The sequence below is a fragment of the Oncorhynchus nerka genome, linkage group LG9b (assembly GCF_034236695.1).
Source record: "Oncorhynchus nerka isolate Pitt River linkage group LG9b, Oner_Uvic_2.0, whole genome shotgun sequence".
NCBI classification, from domain to species: Eukaryota; Metazoa; Chordata; class Actinopteri; order Salmoniformes; family Salmonidae; genus Oncorhynchus; species Oncorhynchus nerka.
The window spans coordinates 6,549,264-6,574,893 of record NC_088424.1 but is presented as its reverse complement, the minus strand read 5'-3'; the positions used below and the strand labels follow the sequence as shown (position 1 = coordinate 6,574,893).

The 25,630-nt window shown below is 42.3% G+C and overlaps 1 protein-coding gene and 1 long non-coding RNA gene across 3 annotated transcripts in view; one reads left to right on the top strand and one right to left on the bottom strand.

Annotated features, from left to right (window-relative positions):
- LOC115114195 (lysine-specific demethylase 4A-like) overlaps positions 1–24,644 on the top strand; it is a 48,887-nt gene extending 24,243 nt beyond the window's left edge. Inside the window, exons 19-22 of one of the 2 annotated variants that reach the window (XM_029642259.2) lie at positions 3,374–3,544; positions 4,216–4,335; positions 4,949–5,041; positions 22,810–24,644. In XM_029642259.2, coding sequence (XP_029498119.2) covers positions 3,374–3,544; positions 4,216–4,335; positions 4,949–5,041; positions 22,810–22,947 — 522 coding nt within the window. In that variant the 3' untranslated portion in view covers positions 22,948–24,644. Of the gene's footprint in view, positions 1–3,373; positions 3,545–4,215; positions 4,336–4,948; positions 5,042–10,308; positions 12,218–22,809 lie in introns of those variants that run through there. The other variant, XM_029642258.2, reaches the window with a different exon arrangement.
- LOC135565671 (uncharacterized) lies at positions 20,557–23,283 on the bottom strand. Its single transcript, XR_010461767.1, has 3 exons — positions 23,194–23,283; positions 21,337–21,463; positions 20,557–21,056 (listed from the first exon to the last, which is right to left on the bottom strand). It is a non-coding gene; the product is annotated as an uncharacterized LOC135565671 (long non-coding RNA).
- Positions 24,645–25,630: the final 986 nt, after the last annotated feature.

Below are 25,630 nucleotides of genomic sequence, written 5' to 3'. Positions count from 1 at the left end.
CGTGGAGGAGGCCGTAGGAGGGCAACAACCCAGCAGCAGGACCGCTACCTCCGCCTTTGTGCAAGGAGGAGCAGGAGGAGCACTGCCAGAGCCTTGCAAAATGACCTCCAGCAGGCCACAAATGTGCTTGTGTCTGCTCAAATGGTCAGAAACAGACTCCATGAGGGTGGTATGAGGGCCCGACATCCACAGGTGGGGGTTGTGACCCACCGCCAAACTGGTCATGCTGGAGGATGTTGCAGGCAGCAGAACGTTCTCCACGGCGTCTCCAGACTCTGTCACGTGCTCAGGGTGAACCTGCTTTCAACACCGTGCAGGACGTTTGGCATTTGCCAGAGAACACCAAGATTGGCAAATTCGCCAATGGCGCCCTGTGCTCTTCACAGATGAAAGCAGGTTCACACTGAGCACATGTGACAGAGTCTGGAGACGCCGTGGAGAACGTTCTGCTGCCTGCAACATCCTCCAGCATGACCGGTTTGGCGGTGGGTCAGTCATGGTGTGGGGTGGCATTTCTTTGGGGGGCTGTACAGCCCTCCATGTGCTCGCCAGAGGTAGCCTGACTGCCATTAGGTACCGAGATGAGATCCTCAGACCCCTTGTGAGACCATATGCTGGTGCGGTTGGCCCTGGGTTCCTCCTAATGCAAGACAATGCTAGACCTCATGTGGCTGGAGTGTGTCAGCAGTTCCTGCAAGAGGAAGGCATTGATGCTATGGACTGGCCCACCCGTTCCCCAGACCTGAATCCAATTGAGCACATCTGGGACATCATGTCTTGCTCCATCCACCAACGCCATGAGGCACCACAGACTGTCCGGGAGTTGGCGGATGCTTTAGTCCAGGTCTGGGAGGAGATCCCTCAGTAGACCATCCGCCACCTCATCGGGAGCATGCCCAGGCATTGTAGGGAGCCTCATTTTGACTTGTTTTAAGGACATTACATCAAAGTTGGATCAGCCTGTAGTGTGGTTTTCCACTTTAATTTTGAATATTTCATTCATTCAGATCTAGGATGTGTTATTTTTGAGCAGTGTGTGTGTGTGTGTATATATATATATATCAGCAATTATTCCTACACACAGGTTTACCTCTGCATATTGAGTTTGTTGCCATTTTCTATTGCCTCCACAATCAAGTACCTTCAGAAAGTATTCCTACCCTTTGACTTTTTGCACATTGTTGTTACAGCCTGAATTTAAAATGGATTAAATTGAGGATTTATCACACTCAATACCCCATAATGTCAGTGGAATTATTTACTTAAGACATTGTTAGAGTCAATAAGTGTTCAACCCCTTTGTTATTGCAAGCCTAAGTAAGTTCAGGAGTCCAACTTTGCTTAAGTCACATAATAGGTTGCATGGACTACAGTTATCTGTAAGTACAGATTCAACCATAAAGGCCAGGGAGGTTTTCCAATGCCTCGCAAAGAAGGGCACCTATTGGTTGATGGGTAAAAATAAAGTAGACATTGAATGTCCATTTGAGCATGGTAAATGTATTAATTACACTTTGTATGGTGTATCAATACACCCAGTCGCTGGTGTTCTTCACAACTCAGTTGCCGGAGAGGAAGGAAACCTCTCAGGGTTTTCACCATGAGGCCAATGGTGACTTTCAAACATTTAGTTTAATAGCTGTGATAGGAGAACTGAGGATGGGTCAACAACATTGTAGTTAATCCACAATACTAACCTAAATGACAGTGTGAAAAGAAGGAAGCCAGTACGGAATACAAATATTCCAAAACATGCAACTTGTTTACAGAAAGTTACTAAATCGTTATGTTGGGGGCAAATCCAAATACCACTTCATATTTTCAAGCATGATGGTGGCTGCATCATGTTATGGGTATGCTTGTCATTGGCAAGGACTATGTCTTTTGAGCTGATAAAAATAAATGAATATAGCTAAGCACAGGCAAAATCAGAGAGTGAAAACCTGGTTCAGTCTGCTTTCCAACAGACACTGGCAGACAAATTCACTTTTCAGCAGGACAATAATCTAAAAGACAATGCCAAATATACACTGGAGTTGTTTACCAAGACCACACTGAATGTTGGTTTAATTCAGCTTGAAAAGCTATTGCAAGACTTGAAAATGGCTGTCTATCAATGATCAGCAACCAAATTGACAGAGCTTGAAGAATTGTAAAAAGAAAAATGCAAATACTCTGCTCTCCAGGTGTGACTCTTATTAAAGACATACCCAAAAAGACTCACAGCTTTAATCAATGCAAAAAGTGATTCTAACATCTGTGACTCTATACATATGTAAATGAAGTATTTCTGTATTTCATTTTCAATAAATGTGAAAACTTTTTGAAAAACATGGTCGACATGGTCGACTTGACTTAGTCGTTATGGGGTATTGTGTGTGTGTGTAGATGGGCGAGAGAAAAAATATATTTTGAATTCAGGCTGTAACACTACAAAATGTGGAATAAGTCAAGTGGTATGAATACTTTCTGAAGACACTGTTGTTTGCACAGCAGACAATACATGCAGCTTAGTTTTCAGGTTGAAAGCCAGTTTGAAACTAGACGAAACAAATCAAAACACACTTCCCTAATGAAATACCCATCTAAATGTTGCGCAACAACAACAAACTCCAAACCAGAGACCATGTGACCATATAGAAACATGATGTCCTATCCCTTACAGTGAGACCTAGAATGCCTGCAAGCAGGTACAGACACTTTGACATGATGAAGAAAAAATTCTGTGACTCTTGGAACATTTACATTCTTATTTTATGTCAGCCACCTTATGTGAAGTGTTGTTGCGAGCATTGCATGAGTGAGTCCAAAAAAGTTTGGGGGTTAGCCTGTCATTCATTCTCAGCTCGGGTAGAGTTCTAAGGTTTGTTTACAGTCGTATAGGCCATCGGTTTAAACCTCTATGTTCATTCAGCTCAGTGCTGTAACGCAACACTATATTCAATTCAGTACAACTTTATCTCCTCGGGCCATTACAAAAGGTAAGTCCGGTTACAAATATGAATATAGTATACAGAAAACACTTTCAGAATCCCATACGTTATACAGATATCACTATGTGTTCTGTATAAAAAGCTGTATCTATGAACGATTGAATATTCCGGTTTATGTTTCTTTTATACTAATGCTCCTGTAATTGGCGACGGTTGGAGCGAAGATCAACACTTCTGCTCTGCTGGTTGTCTCTGTGCCTTTGGCTGCTCTGATGTAGTCAGTCAGTGCAGCGGGCTGCACATTAAACCGAAAGCTGCGGGGGGTGGGGGGGTGGGGGTTGCCTTAATCCACATCATCGCCACCGGGAGCAGTTTTTGTTGGGGGCTAACAGCCTTGCTATTTGGAGTGGCGTGTGATTTATTGTCCTCTTATCTCCTAGCGCAATAAGGCGGCCATGCGAGAGCTAGAGGTTGGCCAGAATGTTATCTGTAAGCACAAAAATGGCCGCTACTACCAGTGTGAGGTGCTGGAGCTGACCATCGCCACCTTCTACGAGGTCGTCTTCGATGACGGCTCCTACAGCGACAACCTCTTCCCAGAGGACATTGAGGTGAGGAAGCGTCACCTGTATCGTTGGTTGCTGGTGTCATAAAATGCTATCTGGAGGTGTTGACAAGGAGCAAAATACACATTTTTCGTTCGCTGTAACAAATTGACCGTAAAGTTTTATTGAATATAAAATATATATATATGTGCTTAACGAGCTGCAGTCGCCAACAAATGCTACACAGTTTCTGTACCTCTACCTTTCTCAATGTCATTGTATTACAATGAGGAGCCCTAATGCAGCAGTGCCAATAGATCAATCTGTTTTTATCAGTACAAGCTGTGAGCTACTGTGGTATGGCAAAAACAGTGGTAGTATTGATCATAGAAATTCACCAATCCTAAAAAGTGGCAACAAATCAATCCATTTGGGCTGTTGACTATATTGACATGCATTAAAGGTCCAGACAGGTATACTACAAAGCAGGATCAATGAGTTAGCCAGATATCTTGCTTAAATGTTCTGAAATATATTTTTGAAACGGGTATGGTCTCATTGTCTCAACAACTAAAACGCATATCTATGTTTAGCTTTTCTTTAACAAACCAGAAAATCAATAGTTGGTTGTTCAGCAGTTCGCTAGCTGACTCATTGATTCTGCTTTTTAGTGTTACGCCTCTGGTGTATTTAACCATATGGCCTATATGATGACCCTGTCTATGGTTTTGTTTCAGAATCGGGACTGTGTGAAGCTGGGCCCGCCAACAGTGGGCGACGTAGTGCAGGTGCGCTGGACCGACAACCTGCTTTACGGGGCCAAGTTTGTCGCGTCGCACTCCATCCCTATGTACCAGGTAATAGGGACCACATTAACTTGCCTCGCCTCAAACACATTCATCAGATTTACGGGGTTTTGAGCTTTTACAGGGAAAGCGTGGGTTGTAATAAGGGTAGCAAGTACAGGTGTTCTAATAACACATCAAACCCAGATGTGGTCCACAGTTTCAAGCTCTGTAGCAGCGCTCTCCAACCAAATCAAATCAAATTTATTTATATAGCCCTTCGTACATCAGCTGATATCTCAAAGTGCTGTACAGAAACCCAGCCTAAAACCCCAAACAGCAAACAATGCAGGTGTAAAAGCACGGGGGCAACTCTGTTGCTGTAGAGTTTACGGTCCTGTAGGTTTTCACTCCAGCCCTAATCTAGCGCACCTGATTCTAATAATTGGCTGGTTGATAAGCTGAATCAGGTTAGTTACAACTGGGTTGGAGGGGAAACCTCAAGGAGGGGTAGCTCTCCAGAAACAGGGTTGTTTTCTTCTTTAATGTAAACATTTAGCTTATTCTTGCTACTCTTTTCACATACGAATTCCCATATTTTACATGCACTTCATACACAACACATGCATTAAAATAAATATGAAATTGTTGCGCGACGTCATCATTGTTTTGTGTGCTGACTCAGATGGAGTTTGAGGACGGGTCGTCGCTGTCTGCTAAGAGGGAAGAAGTCTACAGTCTAGACGAGGAGCTGCCCAAACGAGTCAAGTCCCGAATGGTGAGACGCGCCTCTCCCAATGTTCCTTTATATGAACTGATTTATATCAGATTAGGTCATATGAAATGAGATCACAAATCATACATTTATCAAAGGAATATTGGATCCGGTCCATGTTTATAATACCCACTACAGTACCAGTCAAAAGCTTGCACACACCTACTCATTCAAGGGTTTTTCTTTCTTTTAGCTATTTTCTACATTGTAGAATAATAGAAGACATCCAAACTATGAAATAACACATATGGTATCATGTAGTAACCAAAAAAGTGCTAAACAAATCAAAAATATTTATTTGATTTTTAGATTCTTCAAAGTAGTCACCCTTTGCCTTGATGACAGCTTTGCAGACGCTTGGCATTCTCTCAACCAGCTTCATAAGGAATGCTTTTCCAACAGTCTTGAAGTAGTTCCCAAATATGCTGAGTACTTGTTGGCTGCTTTTCCTTCACTCTGTGGTCCAACTCATCCCAAATCATCTCAATTGGGTTGAGGTGGGTGATTGTGGAGGCCAGGTCATCTGATGCAGCACTCATCACTCTCCTTGGTCAAATTGCTCTTACACTACCTGGAGGTGTGTTGGGTCATTGTCCTGTTGAAAAACAAATGATAGTCACACTAAGCGCAAACCAGATGGGAAGGCGTATCACTACAGAATGCTGTGGTAGTCATGCTGGTCAAGAGTGCCTTGAATTCTAAATAAATCACAGACCGTGTCACCAGCAAAGCACCATCACACCTCCTCCATGCTTCACGGTGGGAACTCCACATGCAGAGATCATCCGTTCACCTACTCTGCGTCTCACAAAGAAAGTCTAATGCCCATTGCTTGTGTTTCTTGGCCCAAGCAAGTCTCTTCTTATTGTTGTCCTTTAGGAGTGGTTTCTTTGCAGCAATTCGACCATGGCCTGATTCACTCAGTCTCCTCTGAACAGTTTATGTTGATGTGTCTGTTGCTTGAACTCTGAAGCATTTATTTGGGCTGCAATTTCTGAGGCTGGTAACTCTATGAACTTATCCTTTGCATCAGAGGTAACTCTGGTCTTCCTTTCCTGTGGCGGTACTCATGAGTGCCAGTTTCATCATAGTGCTTGATTGGTTTGTGACTGCACTTGAAGAAACTTGAAAAGTTCTTGAAATGTTCCATATGACTGACCTTCATGTCTTAAAGTACTGATGGACTTATTTGAGCTGTTCTTGCCATAATATGGACTTGGTCTTTTACCAAATAGGGCTATCTTCTGTATACCACCCCTACCATGTCACAACACAACTGATTGGCTCAAACACATTAAGAAGGAAATAATTTGTGGAATTTAACTTTTTAACAAGGCACACCTTTTAATTGAAATGCATTCCAGGTGACTACCTCGTGAAGCTGGTTGAGAGAATGCTTAGAGTGTTCAAAGCTGTCATGAAGTTAAAGGGTGGCTACTTTGAAGAATCTCATATATAGTCTATTCTGATTTGTTTAACACTTTTTTTGGTTACTACATGATTCCATATGTGTAATTTCATAGTTGTGATGTCTTCACTATTATTCTACCATGTAGAAAATAGTAAAAATAAAGAAAAATCCTGGAATGAGTAGGTGTGTCCAAACTTTTGACTGGTACTGTCTGTAAATGTATTTCTTAAATTCTATTTACAGTGGGGCAAAAAAGTATTTAGTCAGCTGCCATTTGTGCAAGTTCTCCCACTTAAAGATGAGAGAGGCCTCACTTCAACTATGACAGACAAAATGAGAAAGAAAATCACATTGTAGGATTTTTAATTAATTTATTTGCAAATTATGGTGGAAAATAAATATTTGGTCAATAACAAAAGTTTCTCAATACTTTGTTATATACCCTTTGTTGGCAATGACAGAGGTCAAACGTTTTCTGTAAGTCTTCACAAGGTTTTCACACACTGTTGCTGGTATTTTGGCCCATTCCTCCATGCAGATCTCCTCTAGAGCAGTGATGTTTTGGGGCTGTTGCTGGGTGACATGGACTTTCAACTCCCTCCAAAGATTTTCTATGGGGTTGAGATCTGGAGACTGGCTAGGCCACTCCAGGACCTTGAAATGCTTCTTTTTACGAAGCCACTCCTTCGTTGCCCAGGCGGTGTGTTTGGGATCATTGTCATGCTGAAAGACCCAGCCACGTTTCATCTTCAATGCCCTTGCTGATGGAAGGAGGTTTTCACTCAAAATCTCACGATACATGGCCCCATTCATTATTTCCTTTACACGGATCAGTCGTCCTGGTCCCTTTGCAGAAAAACACCCCCATGCTTCACAGTAGGCATGGTGTTCTTTGGATGCAACTCAGCATTCTTTGTCCTCCAAACACGATGAGTTGAGTTTTAACCAAAAAGTCATATTTTGGTTTCATCTGACCATATGACATTCTCACAATCTTCTTCTGGATCATCCAAATGCTCTCTAGCAAACTTCAGACGGGCCTGGACATGTACTGGCTTAAGCAGGGGAACACATCTGGCACTGCAGGATTTGAGTCCCTAGCGGCGTAGTGTGTTACTGATGGTAGGCTTTGTTACTTTGGTCCCAGCTCTCTGCAGGTCATTCACTAGGGCCCCCCGTGTGGTTCTGGCATTTTTTCTCACCTTTCTTGTGATCATTTTGACCCCACGGGGTGAGATCTTGCTTGGAGCCCCAGATCGAGGGAGATTATCAGTGGTCTTGTATGTCTTCCATTTCCTAATAATTGCTCCCACAGTTGATTTCTTCAAACCAAGCTGCTTACCTATTGCAGATTCAGTCTTCCCAGCCTGGTGCAGGTCTACAATTTTGTTTCTGGTGTCCTTTGACAGCTCTTTGGTCTTGGCCATAGTGGAGTTTGGAGTGTGACTGTTGTGGACAGGTGTCTTTTATACTGATAACAAGTTCAAACAGGTGCCATTAACCTGCTATGGCTGCATCCCTTTGTTCTCAATTTCCGCCCAAAGACATACCCAAATCTAACTGCCTGTAGCTCAGCCCCAGAGGCAAGGATATGCATATTCTTGGTATCATTTGAATGAAAACATTCTGAAGTTTGTGGAAATGTTAACTGAATGTAGGAGAATATAACACAGTAGATCTGGTGGAAGAAAAGAGAAAGAACAAGCATACGTTTTCTGTTTTTTATTGTTGTAGTATCATCTTTCACATGTACTAGAATAGGATGCTGGAGATAATTTTGATGGATAACACAAGAGGGCAACTGTAGGTGTGCAACGTTTCAGACTGATAACTTCAGGAATGGGTGAGTTACATGACATTTAACATGAAGTCACCCAGGTGTCCCACACAAGTTACCCAAATGTACCCAAGTGGCCGAATTGGTGAAATGACCTATAACTATATACAACATAGCAATTCTAACACACACACACAAAAAAAAGTTTTAAAAAATATTAGAAAATAAATATAAAAAACTAATATTTTGCTGCCTGTGCCATGTCCCATAGCAGTCTCTTTCTGATGTAAAGCAGAGGCAAACTGAACAAGTGGTGCATTTCATGCGACACAGAACACAACGATGCCTCCATGCTGTGCCCTTTTGGCCCTGAGGCACAGTCATGCCTGCAGTAATGAACTGTGGCATATGAACACCACTGGGGGCACAGGTAGAGCGGGCAGCTTGGCACCGGGGACTCTCAGTCGGAGTCGCTATCACTGTGAAAGAAAACATTTAAAAAATATTTGTATTGTATGAGCCTTTTATCATCACATAAAATAAACAGATATGTATTGTATAGAGCAGAGGGAACAGTCAGTAAGGTGAAGTGCTGTTCCATTCAACTCCGGCCATTGTTGTGTGTGTGTGTATATATATATATATATATATATATATACACACACACACACACATTTCATTGCAACATTTTTATTTTTTATATATAATATATATATATATTTTATTTCATAAAACGGCATTAGCACTTACCCGTCCAGAAGTACGTCCTGTCCTTGCAGAAACAGCTCCTCAGTTCGTTTGAATCATAACACTCCAAGATTCCTCAAACAAAAAATCTGTTTCACTTTTTCACTTTCACTTTAGACTTTGACTTCGCTTTACATGATTTATTCGCCATGATATCTTCAATGAAATCGTTGAAACGACAACTTTCCGAAATACAACTGCGCGTAAAAAGCCTTACAGAAACTCCTCTGATAGTCAAGGTGAGAATGGAGTTCCCTGCGCGTGCGATTACAAACTAGGAATTGTGGTCCAACCCAAAACCATTACATACTGGCGTTTACCTCAGCTCATTGGCTATCTACCCAGCTAGATTTCAAGAAGATCAGTGGTCATTGGACAGAAATATAGTCAATCAATGAAGCTTCGCTAAAATTATTGGTGCGTAAGGTAGTCATTTATCGTTGTCTTCAAATCAGCTCACTTCGGTCAATACTCCCCGCAAAAAAAACAATGACGTTTGGCTGTGTTGCAAACATTCAGAGGAATGCACTGAAACCAACCATGACTAGATAAACGATTGGAATTCACGGCACAAACGGTTTACAAAATGTTTCCATTTAGGCTATAAAAATAGATTTTTATCAAAGAAAACGGCACTTCCTTTGATCACTGGGACCCTCAGGAAGAGAAATAAGAGCAAGATATCAGAATGTAAGTCATAATTTTACCTTCAGATGTGAATGTGTAAAAACTGTCATGGCGGAAAATGTTTCTGTTGATTGCTCTTCTCAAACAAAGGCATTGGATTTGTTCTCTGTAATAGCTATTTTAAATTGGAAAACGTAGTTTGATTACCAAGATTCTAAACTTTTGAAGGGTATAAGACACTTGCATTTTCAAGAATGTTAATGTTACGAAGTTGTATTTTTAGTTGTCACTCTGAAATTTCCCCTGATGTTGGTCCCTGTACGGCCATAACAGGTTTTAATACAGGTAACGAGTGGAGGACATAGGAGCCTCTTAAAGAAGGTCTGTGAGAGCCAGAAATCTTGCTTGTTTGTAGGTGACCAAATATTTATTTTCCACCATAATTTGCAAATAAATTCATTAAAAAATCCTACAATGTGATTTTCTGGATTTTTTTTTCTCATTTTGTCTGTCATAGTTGAAGTGTACCTATGATGGAAATTACAGGCCTCTCTCATCTTTTTAAGTGGGAGAACTTGCACAATTGGTGGCTGACTAAATACTTTTTTTGCCCCACTGTGTTGATACTACCTTTTTTAATGGCGCCACCTTAACTCATAGCTAAGCCGTCACTAACGTTCTCATGGCCTGTGTCTCTCACTCCTTCAGTCCAAGGCATCAGACATGCGCTTCGACGGGATCTTCACGGAGAAGGAGGTGAAGCAGGGCTCCAAAAGACAGAGAGTCATCAACTCCCGTTACAGAGAGGACTATATCGAGCCTCTCATATACAGAGCTATCATGGAATAACCCTCCTCTTTCTCTACTTCCTTATAAACTCACCACACACCCAGAGAGTGGGGCATCTCTGGGCACCCACAGCCTTGACAAGTGGCTCCAACTCTGGGTACCAGTATGAACAAACTCTCCCATGTCCCTTGGGCATTTTTGTAAACCAGGGCTGGGACTTTAAGGGAGTTTCTGCTCTTCATGAACCCTCCCCTTATTTCTGTGAATGCTATCTTTATCCTCTTTTGCTGAAATAGTTCAATAAAATATACAAGTTGGATTTGGAATTACTCATTGAACCGGAACCGCAGGTTTTTATTTATATACATATTTCGATGACGACCTGCTCAACTCTAGAATTTCATTCCTGCATTATCATCTCCTGCCCTCTTTGGACAATTTGTTTGTCCTCTGAACTTGAGGTGGCATTTTAATCTCTAGCTTTATCCATCCAAAAGCATTAATTGGTCGACGAAAACAATGGTATTTCACAATGCAGGCCATTATTCAATCCGATTTTCAGTAATATGCTGTTGAGTGATTTATTTTTAATCCCCAAACATGTTTTGCTTTATACTCTTTGCAATACATACATTTATGGACTTCATAGGAATGTGCAGGTTTGATAGTGTCTACTGTGACAATAGGAAGAAGTTAGTAGCCCAAGCCTTAAGTTCAAAGGGCAGTGTTTTCTTGTTAAGTTTAGCTTTACAACTTTAAAGCTTTGGATTTATTGCATTTAATTTATGTAAGTTGTATGAGTTTGAGAATGCAACTGTTTGATACCACAGCTCACTGTGCTTACAATCTCAGAAAATCCCCAAGATGTATTTATTTGTTATGTGGATAGGTTTTTGGACGCAAGTTGGTTCTCGATTCTTGTTATTGTTTTTTTCTAAGCCATCCTGGGTTGCATTGGTAGTGTGTGTGTGTGTATATATGCCATAGAGAATGAACGAGAGCTTTCCTACATAGTTCCCATTATAGCATCTTAGATTGCCTCAATGGTGTTCCCCGTGCAATCTCCATTCTGAAGTAGTACATTTTCTTCACGATTGGCTGATCCCTCCTGATGACCTGGCTGGACATGACTCCAACAAGTTCACTAGGAGGAATCGGCCAATGAAGTTCAAAGTCCCACTCAGTTCAGTACATTTTGGTGAGGTCCATGCTAAAATGGCCCTGTGGCCGCTAGAAGCCTCTGTCATTCTCTATAGTATATGCCAACATGGGTCAACCTCCTACTCCCTGCAGAAAAAAGCACTTATTTCTCTCCCTAAAGTACCCATGGCATGTCTATCATTGCTTTTGCAGGTGGCTGTTAAGTTCAGGTACATAACTGAGCATGTGCAGAAAAGTTAGTTGGTCAATTACAGCCTAGGTGTATACTAGTTGGTTTGTGGTCCTATCACAACCAGTGAGAAAACTGCAGAAAGTTTTATAGGAAAAATATATTTTCATATCATTAGAAGAATGTTCTTCCTCCTAATGCTTTGTCGAAGTTTCTTGTTGACATAAATCGTTACCATCTTTGGATAGTATTGTATATCTAGCTAATTTAAAGCTGTAAAGTCTATCTCAGGAGGACGCACACACACACACACACACACACACACACACACACCTCCCCCTCCACCTCTTGAGCCGCACCGCCGATTTACGTTTTGTTTCCATAGCTACTGTTTGAAGCGCTTGGATTGATTTGGTATGTACACGGGAAGTGTCAACTCTGTGCATTACATTTGTAAACATCAACTGTTGCAGTAAAGACCGGACTAAGAAAAGCTCATTTCACGTCTCTTGTTTCCTGTCCCCTTCATACACTAATTTCAAACATCCTGTCAGACATAGTTCACTTGAGTAAGATCCTATTGAAAGATATACACTCACCGGCCAGTTTATTACGTCTACCGGTCTATACTGAACAAAAATATAAATGCAACAATTTCAAAGGTTTTACTGAGTTACAGTTCATGAGGAATTCAGTCAATTTAAATGAATGTGTTTGGCCCATATCTATGGACTTACTCATTCAATGGTTTTTACTATTTTCTACATTGTTGAATAATATTGAAGACATCAAAACTATGAAATAACACATGGAATCATGTAGTAAGCAAAAAAAGTGTTACAAAAATAGATTTTAGATTTCTTCATAGTAGCCACCCTTTGCCTTGACAGTTTTGCACAAGTCTTGGCATTATCTCAACCAACTTCATGAGGTAGTTACCTGGAATACATTTCACAATTTTTAATATTTTTTTCACCTTTATTTAACCAGGTAGGCAAGTTGAGAACAAGTTCTCATTTACAATTGCGACCTGGCCAAGATAAAGCAAAGCAGTTCGACACATACAACGACACAGAGTTACACATGGAGTAAAACAAACATACAGTCAATAATACAGTATAAACAAATCTATATACGATGTGAGCAAATGAGGTGAGATAAGGGAGGTAAAGGCAAAAAAGGCCATGGCGGCAAAGTAAATACAATATAGCAAGTAAAACACTGGAATGGTAGATTTGCAATGGAAGAATGTGCAAAGTAGAAATAAAAATAATGGGGTGCAAAGGAGCAAAATAAATTAATTAATTAAATACAGTAGGGAAAGAGGTAGTTGTTTGTGCTAAATTATAGGTGGGCTATGTACAGGTGCAGTAACCTGTGAGCTGCTCTGACAGTTGGTGCTTAAAGCTAGTGAGGGAGATAAGTGTTTCCAGTTTCAGAGATTTTTGTAGTTCGTTCCAGTCATTGGCAGCAGAGAACTGGAAGGAGAGGCGGCCAAAGAAAGAATTGGTTTTGGGGGTGACTAGAGAGATATACCTGCTGGAGCGTGTGCTACAGGTGTGAGATGCTATGGTGACCAGCGAGCTGAGATGATGGGGATATACTTTACCTATACTCCGACTCCCACCTTGAAGATGACATGGAGCCAGTGGGTTTGGCGACGAGTATGAAGCGAGGGCCAGCCAACGAGAGCGTACAGGTCGCAATGGTGGGTAGTATATGGGGCTTTGGTGACAAAACGGATTGCACTGTGATAGACTGCATCCAATTTGTTGAGTAGGGTATTGGAGGCTATTTTGTAAATGACATCGCCAAAGTCGAGGATTGGTAGGATGGTCAGTTTTACAAGGGTATGTTTGGCAGCATGAGTGAAGGATGCTTTGTTGCAAAATAGGAAGCCAATTCTAGATTTAACTTTGGATTGGAGATGTTTGATATGGGTCTGGAAGGAGAGTTTACAGTCTAACCAGACACCTAAGTATTTGTAGTTGTGCACATAAGCGGTTAAGATATCGTTTAGGACCTTGAGCGTGGCTGAGGTGCACCCATGACCAGCTCTGAAACCAGATTGCATAGCAGAGAAGGTATGGTGAGATTCTAAATGGTCGGTAATCTGTTTGTTGACTTGGCTTTCGAAGACCTTAGAAAGGCATGGTAGGATAGATATAGGTCTGTAGCAATTTGGGTCAAGAGTGTCCCCCCCTTTGAAGGGGGGGATGACCGCAGCTGCTTTCCAATCTTTGGGAATCTCAGACGACACGAAAGAGAGGTTGAACAGGCTAGTAATAGGGGTGGCAACAATTTCGGCAGATCATTTTAGAAAGAAAGGGTCCAGATTGTCTAGCCCGGCTGATTTGTAGGGGTCCAGATTTTGCAGCTCTTTCAGAACATCAGCTGAACGGATTTGGGAGAAGGAGAAATGGGGAAGGCTTGGGCGAGTTGCTGTGGGGGGTGCAGTGCTGTTGACTGGGGTAGGAGTAGCTAGGTGGAAAGCATGGCCAGACGTAGAAAAATGCTTATTGAAATTCTCAATTAGATTTATCAGTGGTGACAGTGTTTCCTATCTTCAGTGCAGTGGGCAGCTGGGAGGAGGTGTTCTTATTCTCCATGGACTTTACAGTGTCCCAGAACTTTTTTGAGTTAGTGTTGCAGGAAACAAATTTCTGCTTGAAAAAGCTAGCCTTGGCTTTTCTAACTGCCTGTGTATAATGGTTTCTAGCTTCCCTGAACAGCTGCATATCACGGGGGCTGTTCGATGCTAATGCAGAACGCCATAGGATGTTTTTGTGTTGGTTAAGGGCAGTCAGGTCTGGGGAGAACCAAGGGCTATATCGGTTCCTGGTTCTAAATTTCTTGAATGGGGCATGTTTATTTAAGATGTTTAGGAAGGCATTTAAAAAAATATCCAGGCATCCTCTACTGACGGGATGAGATCAATATCCTTCCAGGATACCCCGGCCAGGTCGATTAGAAAGGCCTGCTCGCTGAAGTGTTTCAGGGAGCGTTTTACAGTGATGAGTGGAGGTCGTTTGACCGCTGACCCATTACGGATACAGGCAATGAGGCAGTGATCGCTGAGATCTTGGTTGAAGACAGCAGAGGTGTATTTAGAGGGCAAGTTGGTTAGGATGATATCTATGAGGGTGCCCGTGTTTAAGGCTTTGGGGAGGTACCTGGTAGGTTCATTGATAATTTGTGTGAGATTGAGTGCATCAAGTTTAGATTGTAGGATGGCTGGGGTGTTAAGCATGTTCCAGTTTAGGTCGCCTAGCAGCACAAGCTCTGAAGATAGATGGGGGGCAATCAGTTCACATATGGTGTCCAGAGCACAGCTGGGGGCAGAGGGTGGTCTATAGCAGGCGGCAACGGTGAGAGACTTGTTTTTAGAGAGGTGGATTTTTAAAAGTAGAAGTTCAAATTGTTTGGGTACACACCTGGATAGTAGCCTGCAGAGTTCTGTCCTATCTTTGCAGTAGATTGCAACACCGCCCCCTTTGGCAGTTCTATCTAGTCTGAAAATTTTGTAGTTTGGAATAAAAATTTCAGAATTTTTGGTGGTCTTCCTAAGCCAGGATTCAGACACAGATAGAACATCCGGGTTGGCAGAGTGTGCTAAAGCAGTGAATAGAACAAACTTAGGGAGGAGGCTTCTAATGTTATCATGCATGAAACCAAGGCTATTACGGTTACAGAAGTCTTCAAAAGAGAGCGCCTGGGGAATAGGAGTGGAGCTAGGCACTGCAGGGCCTGGATTCACCTCTACATCGCCAGAGGAACAGAGGAGGAGTAGAATAAGGGTGCGGCTAAAAGCAATGGCAGTCTAGAACGTCTGGAACAGAGAGTAAAAGGAGGTTTCTGGGGGCGATAAAATAGCATCAAGGTATAATGTACAGACAAAGGTATGGTAGGATGTAAATACAGTGGAGGTAAACCTAGGTATTGAGTGATGAAGAGAGAGATATTGTCTCTAGAAACATCATTGAAACCAGGAGATGTCATTGCATGTGTGGGTGGTGGAACTAATAGGTTGGATAAGGTATAGTGAGCAGGACTAGAGGCTCTACAGTGAAATAAGCCAATAAACACTAACCAGAACAGCAATGGACAAGGCATATTGACATTAAGGAGAGGCATGCTTAGTCGAGTGATCAAAAGGGTCCAGTGAGTGGAGAGGTTGGTTGGGGGTCACGGCGATTTAGACAGCTAGCCAGGCCATCGGTAGCAAGCTAGCATAGGATGGAGGTCTGTTATTAGCCACCTCTTGCGTTCCGTCAGTAGATTAGTGGGGTTCGGTGTGGTAGAGGGGATTAATCCAAATCACACAACAACAACAAAAAAACAAACAATAGATATAGTTAAAGAGGCCCAAGAAGAAGAAGAAGAAAAAAAAAGAAAAAAAATGTTTTTGTCCGATTGTCTATTCAGATAGCAGCCGCAGATGGGCGTTCAGGTAACGTCGCGACGGAGGAGCCAGCCGGATAACTCCTTTGGGTAGATAACGTCGGCGGTCCAGTTGTGAAGGCCCGGTGGGGCTCCGCGTAGGCAGTAAAACGGGTCCGGATAGGTGACTGCAGCCCAGGAGTGATTGATGGAACTCTTCAGCTGGCTAGCTCCGGAATAATTGATGTTTGCTCCGGAATCGACGAAAGCCGATAGTCACACGGATAGCAGCTAGCTAGCTGTGAGTTCCAGGTATGAATGTTGTTACGGATACAGTTATCCTGTGTGTGTGTGTATCCTGTGTGTGTTTCTTTTCTCTCCTTCTCCCCTCACAGGTGAAAACCATCACTCCCCAATCAGTCAACAATCAATCATCAATCAGAAGACACACCTCCTCCTATTTCCTACCCTATCACAGTTCCTTCCCCATGGTTTAAAAACCCCGTCATTTGTTTGTTCTAGAGCAATCTCTAGAGCGATCTCTAGCTCAATCTCTAGCTCAATCTCTCTGTAAATGCCATCTCTGTAGGTCTCTGTGTTTCACTCTCGCTTTGTGTCTTAACCTCTCTTTTGTTTAAAGCACCTCCATAGCACTTTGTCATCACCTGTGAGTATTGTTTTTGGTTATGGTGTTTGTTTGTTGCTGGTGGGAAAAGGGGGAAACCAAGACAAGTCGCCCATGGGCATACACTACCCGTAGGTGAACTTTGTTAAATACACTAGTTAGAACTGGGCGGACCACCCACTGTATTTTTGGTTAGTTAGTTAGCTGTTGTTAAAGCAGGCTAGTCTAGCTTAGGGGTGTTTTTGAATACTTATTGTTTCTTTCCTTGGGTCCAGCTCAGCCCCTTTTCCTGCTCCCCCCATTACCGTGTGTTTATAAATAAACCTAGAGTTTGACGGTAGATTTCTGTTGTCGTGGTTATTTCGTGCACACTTTTACTTTGTCACAATAATAATTTGCATGAGTTCTGTTACGGGTCTCATTACCATCCCCCCTAGACTGTCGGGCCAAAAGGGATTCGTAACAAATGTCCAGGGTTAGTGGTTGAAATCCAGGGACATGGAGAGAAATTGGTCCGGTATGTTCCGTTCCGAGCCGCGCTGCGCCGTACAAAACTGGCGATAGATTTTCGAGCTAAAGGATAGCTGATGACCACAAACCGTGGTTAGCTGAATACTAACGATTTGCCAGTAAAGAAGCTAACTAGCTTCTGAACTAGCTTCTGAACTAGCTTCTGAACTAGCTTCTGAACTAGCTTCTGAACTAGCTTCTGAACTAGCTTCTGGATTAGCTCCTGGCTAGCTCCTGGCTAGCTTCTGGCTAGTTTCTTGGAGTTTCTGGCTAGCTTCTTGGAGGATTACAGATTTGAGGTAAATAATATTTTTTTTTATAAATATAAATTGGTGAGGCGTGTTGCAGGAGAATCTTTTGAAGATGAGTTTATGGAAAATTAAAAAAATGTATGTGAAAAAAAGTTGTATATATATATATATATATACGGGACACGACAAGACGAGGACAAAAGACGTCTGAACTGCTATGCCATCTTGGAGCACATCTTGGAGTGCCCTTCACATGCTAGGGGAACAAGGCAACTGAGGCCGGAGATTAACCGGTGTGCCTTGTTAATTTGTGGAATTTCTTTCCTTAATGCGTTTAAGCCAATCAGTTGTGTTGTGACATGGTATGGGTGGTATACAGAAGATGGCCCTATTTGGTAAATGATTTTGATTTGTTTAGCACTTTTGTTTACTACATGATTCCATATGTGTTATTTCATAGTTTTGATGTCTTCACTATTATTCTACAATGTAGAAAATAGTAAAAATAAAGAAATACCCTTGAATTAGTAGGTGTGTTCAAACTATTGACTGGTACTGTATGTGGTACCAACGACCATACACACTCAACGTTGCTTAGGTCACTCATTTAGCCAAGTCTAACAATCAATTGAACAGTAACTGAATGCCTCAACGCATGCTTTACAAAGCAAGCCACGTGACTCACTGTGGAGTGATCCATTTTCATGAACGGGGTAGTGTACCTAATAAACTGGCCGGTGAGTGTATATCAGAAGATATACACTTGGATCGTATCATTGTACGAGACGAGTGTTCCTCCAAAGGTGGCTTGCCCGGTGCATGGCAGCTCACCCTGGCCCGAGGCTAAAGAGCCAGAGAAGCTGCCAACAGAATTACCAAGCCCTGCAAATTAGGTCCCATGAGATAATTGCATATAAGAGCGTAATAAGAATAGAGGCATCCAAGGCCAAGCTGTGGACTCGATTGTTACCACTCTCCATGTCCTCTCTTCGTGTCATTCACTCTAGTCACAGGCATTCCGGTGCCACCGTCATTCAGTCACTCAGAGAAGGCCACTTCATCCTTGCAGGACATCATTTGGCTAATAACAACCTTGAAAATGTTTTCATAAGCCAAAGACTTTGAAACATTAGTTATCGTCTTGGGTGCAAGGATTATGGATTGCAATTGGTACTGAAATGGCATGAAAGGGAGACCGAGATTTCATAGTTGCTAGTGTTATTACAAGGACTGTGTTTGACTATGTTAATATGGCATATCAGCACAGTTACTACTATACGAAAAGAAAGTTATTCAGAATAACGTTTTTTCCCTCTCGTTGAAGATAACAGTTCTCTGGTTCTTCTCCCTGTTGGAAATCAAGATCAGTGTCTCAGAACATTGTGTTCTTTGAACGGGAAATTTAGGGTGCTACTTTCTGCGATGTTTCTTGTCTTCTTCGATGAGCAGTTTACTCTAGCTTTCTAGGCGTGTCAGTTGCTGTACTGTGTGTATGACGCCATGGTGCCAGTAAAAGTATTGGGCAGCCATAGACTAACTCTGTGGGTATGTAAAGGAAATTACTCAAACTCTGCAAGTGAGTGACAGACAATCTTGTACGGGAGTGGAATCGTTTTGTAATTGGTTCATTCAGTGTGTCATTATTCTACAAGCAGGGGATGCGATATGTAATAATCATTCATTATATACTGTACATTTTTTTTGGGGGGGGGGGGAAATTGGCCTTTAGGGTAACAAAACGTATGCCATTATGATGGCCATTTTTCTTTGGCATCACCTTACATTAAAAGGATCATATACACATACTGCACATTCTCACCACACACACATTTAAAACTGTCAGTCCATCAAACTGCATACACTAAAAACATAGAGAACATTGATACGTTCACTCTCAACTGAGTGCTGCCCAAACTTAAATTGATTTATGTCCTGGGTCGACCTCTGAATGTTTCCCAGGTATTGTGTGTGTTCTACTCTGTTCTAGTTATATCCTAGTAGTCATGCCATGGTCCCATGTACCACACTTCCTGTGCTCACCACACTAGGCCATTGTGCTCTTCCTCCCCAAGCCTGATTCCGCTCCCCTCTACCACTGAAGCAGACCTGGCATGATGCAGCTACTTCAGCTCCAATTACCACCCACACCTTGATTCCTCACTTCCCCTCCCTCTTTCCCTCTCCAGTCCACTGTCGAGAAAAACTAGCACTGAAAACCCAGGAAAGCTAACCTTTCATGAGATGTACAGGCACTACAACCACAGAGAGAGTTCTGTCAGGTTTCTGTCTCTGTAGGGCAGAGAGAGACCTGCTGTGAGGACTATGTTCAGATGGCAGGGAGGGAGGCAGGCAGAGAGCCACCTGCAGCCACACGACTGGCTGATGAGCTTCACCGTTGGGCCGGGGGCCCTCACTCCTCACCCGGCCTTGGCGGAGGATCATAACATCTGCTGAAGGACGGGCAGAAATGCCAAGCCTTGAACTGTGCAGCTTTGTTTGCCTTTTCCATGTGTCTCTGCCAGATGGAGAAATGTATGTGGTTATTACTTAAAGAAGGATTTAGTTATCATAAGATCACCTGCGTCTGAGAATTCTAAAATGAGAGGAAAACCCCAATATGTCCACGTGAAAATACTTTTTAAAGTAAAAGTATATTGCCGTTTCAATTGATATCAAAACCCCTAATGCTGTTGGATGACTTATGTTGTATTTCTTGAGCAAAATTTGTAATGACTTGGGCCTACTTAATACACTTAACATTTTAATAAAATACATTTTAATTTAGGCATCATCCCAAAATAGGCATCATGTTACATTGGAAAACCTTTCATTAAATATTGTTGCAATGAGGATATTAAGTAGGGCAACTTACTAAGTGTACGCTCCCTACTCATACTGTAGGCCATATGCATTTTTAGAGATCTTTTTGGGATTTTCTTTTGCTTTTTTCATTACTTCTTTTTGCTCAAACCCACTGGATTACTCGATAGGTATCAATGTGCCTGTGTTATTCATTACACTGCTTACATTCAGTAATACTAACATAAACCAGTCATTGACGAAGCCATCGATCAAGGGAAAACATAATCCATATCTTTAATGCCCAGTTTCCTGTTTCACAGACAGCACTCATTTTTATGATTTACAATGAATGCAATATCAAATCAAATGTCTTCATATAGCCCTTCTTACATCAGCTGATATATCAAAGTGCTGTACAGAAACCCAGCCTAAAACCCCAAACAGCAAGCAATGCAAGTGTAGAAGCACGGTGGCTAGGAAAAACTCCCAAGAAAGGCCAACACCTAGGAAGAAACCTAGAGAGGAACCAGGCTATGTGGGGTGGCCAGTCCTCTTCTGGCTGTGCTGGGTGGAGATTATAACAGAACATGGCCAAGATGTTTAAATGTTAATAAATGACCAATAAATAGTAATCACAGTGAACAGGTCAGGGTTCCATAGCCGGAGGCAGAACAGTTGAAACTGGAGCAGCAGCACGGCCAGGTGGACTGGGGACAACAAGGAGTCCTCATGCCAGGTAGTCCTGAGGCATGGTCCTAGGGCTCAGGTCCTCAGAGAGAAAGAATTAGAGAGAGCATACTTAAATTCACACAGGACACCGGATACGACAGGAGAAATACTCCAGAGATAACATTTGACTGACCCTAGCCCCCCGACACAAACTACTGCAGCATAAATACTGGAGGCTAAGACAGGAGGGGTCAGGAGACACTGTGGCCCCATCCGATGATACCCCCGGACAGGGCCGAACAGGCAGGATACAACCCCACCCGCTTTGCCAAAGCACAGCCCCCACACCACTAGAGGGATATCTTCAACCACCAACTTACCATCCTGAGACAAGGCTGAGTATAGCCCACAAAGATCTCAGCCATGGCACAACCCAATGGGGGGAGGCGCCAACACAGACAGGAATACCACATCAGTGACTCAACCCACTCAAGTGACGCACCCCTCCTAGGGAAGACATGGAAGAGCACCAGTAAGCCAGTGACACAGCCCCTGTAATAGGGTTAGAGGCAGGGAATCCCAGTGGAGAGAGGGGAAGTGGCCAGGCAGAGACAGCAAGGGTGATTTGTTTCTCCAGTGCCTTTCTATACACCTTCCCACTCCTGGGACAGACTACACTCTGAAGAGATGAGTCTTCAATAAAGACTTAAAGGTTGAGACCGAGTCTGCATCTCTCACATGGGTAGGCAGACCATTCCATAAAAATGTAGCTCTATAGGAGAAAGCCCTGCCTCCAGCTGTTTGCTTAGAAATTCTAGGGACAATTAGGAGGCCTGAGTCTTGTGACGTACGGGTATGTATGTCGGAAAGGACCAAACCGGAAAGATAGGTAGGAGCAAGCCCATGTAATGCTTTGTAGGTTAGCAGTAAAACCTTGAAATCAGCCCTTGCCTTAACAGGAAGCCAGTGAGGGAGGCTAGCACTGGAGTAATATGATCAAATGTTTTGGTTCTAGTCAGGATTCTAGCAGCCGTGTTTAGCACTAACTGAAGTTTATTTAGTGCTTTATCCAGGCAGCCGGATAGTAGAGCACGGCAGTAGTGTAACCTAGAATAAAAAAGCAATACGCTGTATTTCTGGAAGAAAACATTTTAATCAAAGGAACTTTGCTCATAGCCAATTATAACAAAGAAATCAGAGCCACATATAATGGTTTTGGTTGAAACCTCAATTGCCAAAGTCTCTCAATATTAGCCTCTGGGGGAAACCAAGTGGTTCATTAGGCTTGATGGACTTATTTGAGCTGTTCTTGACATAATATAGACTTGGTCTTTTACCAAATAGGGCTATAGTCTATATACACCCCTACCATGTCACAACACAATTGATTGGCTCAAAAGCATGAAGGAGGACATAATTTGTGGAATTGAACTTTTAACAAGGCACACCTGTTATTTGAAATGCATTCCAGGTGACTACCTCATGAAGCTGGTTGAGAGAATGCCAAGAGTGTTCAAAGCTGTCATTAAGGCAAAGGGTGGCTACTTCGAAGAATCTCAAATATATAATCTATTCTGATTTGTTTAACACTTTTTTGGTTACTACATGATTCCATATGTGTTATTTCATAGCTGTGATGTCTTCACTATTATTCTACAATGTAGAAAATAGTAAAAATAAAGAAAAACCCTGAAATGATTAGGTGTGTCCAAACTTTTGACTGGTATTGTATGTAAATGTATTTTTTAAATTCTATTTATGATGTGTTGATACTACCTTTTTAATGGCGCCACCTTAACTCATAGCTAAACCGTCACTAACGTTCTCATTGCCTGTGTCTCTCACTCCTTCAGTCCAAGGCATCAGACATGCGCTTAGACGGGATCTTCACGGAGGAGGTGAAGCAGGGCTCCAAAAGACAGCGAGTCATCAACTCCCGTTACAGAGAAGACTATATCGAGCCTCTCATATACAGAGCTATCATGGAATAACCTTCCTCTTTCTCTACTTCCTTATAAACTCACCACACACCCAGAGAGTGGGACATCTCTGGGCACCCACAACCTTGACAAGTGGCTCCAACCCTGGGTACCAATACGAACAAACTCTCCCATGTCCCTTGGACATTTTTGTATCCAACTGTGTCCAAACTTTTGTCTGCTACTGTATATGTTAGTAATATGATCCTTAATCCCTCTTTTTTTTCCTTACGCCCCATGTTCTATCCTTCCACTTACCCTCTCTCTCTTTTTGCCTTTTTCTCTCTGTCTCGATCTCTCTCACTCTCACTCGCTCTCTCACTCTCACTCTTTCTCTTGTTCCCAGAGCTCTCCTCTATCTCAGAGGGGTATTAGTTGCTTGGGGGGCCTTGTGCCAATCACATGGTGGTCAGGTGGTAGAGCTCAGGTTACCTCATGCCTTTTAACAACTGATTTAGGATCAGCCCGAACCTACATTTAACCATATTCAGCTAAGCAACCAAAGCAGCCATGGAACAATGGCTAAAGGTTTTAAGTAACCAGGCATGATGATAGTGTGAGGCTGTAGACTCATACTTAAGCCTGTTTTCTATGTCTCGTTTGTCTTGTTCTTTGGCATTAGAGCACGGGGACTGACTGAAGATAAGGTGGGTTTCTCCATCCATGAGGCAGTATTGCTGTCCACTGTAGATTACAGACCCAAGACAACGTGGCTCAAGCAGATATGGTGTTTATTACATCCTATCTGCTGCAACTACAGGAGGCGTGGTGAATTGGTCAGATCACTGGTAACAATGTCTCCTCAAAGTTTGAAGAAAATGGAGTTGAAGAACAATAGAATTTAGGAGAAACTACAAATTAAAACCTGGAGTGGTTTAGTTTTTTAAAGTTTTTTTTTGCTTTCATGATTTGACTCGGTTTTGGTTAGAATTTGCAGTGGTTATCTTATTAGGAGGAACTTACTACTACATGGCTTGGTCACATCCTGATTAGTGACTGCCCACTGTACACTCCCTTCTGATCTCAATTTCTCAACTGTTTCACTTTGGCACTGAATACTGGTCATAACTCCTGCAGTTTAACCATGACCATTTTGCACAAAATTACCTGGGGAGGACTTTTGTACTGAAACGTCTTTATGCAACATGAAAATCAAATCTACACCAGTCATCCATCTCTTGATAAAATCTACCTTGTGCTTTTGCTCATGCACATTTAGACTGCTGCCATAGCAACCACTGTCGTTCAGCCAATGGGATGATTGGGTGTGAGGGCTTAGTGGACTAGTGTTATGGTGCGATTATCCTTCTGGCGCTCAGGTGAATTTAAGGTCAGCACAACCGGTGTGGCTTTTAGCCTCTGTGAGTAACTCAATTTGTCTCTTATTTCAGGTTGGTGAACTGTGGATGCTTTAGTTGAAATTCAATGAAACCTGTTTTAGGACCCTGTACTGAGGGAAAGTATGTTTGTAATGTTTTGACAAGGATTTACGTTTCAAGTAAATCAATGTCAATTGGATGAAATTAACTAAACAAAAGTTATTCCAAAAGTGTATTTTCTCAGCGCAGTTACAAAATCATTTGAGTTTCAGTTTGAGTGTGATGAAATTCCAATGACACATTGAGGATGGCAGCCTCAATTTCCTTATTGTCCACAGGCAAAAGTACAAGGAACACTGTATAAAGGGGTCAATTTACCGCTAGAAAATACATTGGATATGGAATGGGTCTTTTTTGTTTCATCTTCTTGATAAGACTTCATCTAAAAGAGCACTCTTTCTTTTGAAGTGGATCGAGTTTGGCTGTGGCTAAGTTCAGTGACATTCACCCTACAAAGTGATGCATTTGGAAGGATAGTTCCAAAATTACATCTTTCTTTCCTCACCCTTTAAGTGTAACACATGAGGATGTGTGAAACTTACCCCTCACCCTAAAGTGTTGAATTGCTTGCTTTTCGGGTTGTGCTGACAGTTAAGACGCTTCAGGACGACGGTCACTTGTCCTGGCAACGCGGAGGTCCTGGATTTGAGCCTTGTGTGAGCCGAATCAGGAGTAAGCGGTACTCGCTAAACAAGCAGTGTGACGTCCTTTACAGTAGTGCCGTGACCCGGAACTACTGTTGCGCTCAGCTCAACACTGGGGTCGCTGTTAAGTGAGTTTGAGGGCGTTCACACAGGCAGCCCAATTTGAATATTTTTTCCAGTAATTGGTCCTTTGACCAATCACATCAGATCTTTTTCAGAGATGATCTGATTGGTCAAAATACCAATTAGTGAAAAAAACATCAGAATTAGGCTGCCTGTGTGAACATCAGAATTGTCTGTCTAAACGCAGCCTAAGTGATTATTTAATAACAAATGTTCTATCCGGTGCCCAGGGGAAGATGCAGGTGTGTCTGACCTGTCCCTCTTCATTAAAATAAATTAGGCATTGTGTGCTTCAGCATGAATACTCAAGTTACTCCAATGTTTGGAAGCATGCAAGATTGACTGATGATTTCATGTTTACCAAGGATGAGTTTTTAAAAATCACGGTGAAAGTGGCATTAAGAGGCCGTGTTTACACGGGGAGAGTAATCTTTTGCCAATAGATGGTCTTTCAACCAATCAGATCTTTATACTTAGATCAAGACTCTCAGATGCCCATCTGGCTGTGTGACACAATATCCACCTTTAGAGAATCGTCTCGTTGAAACA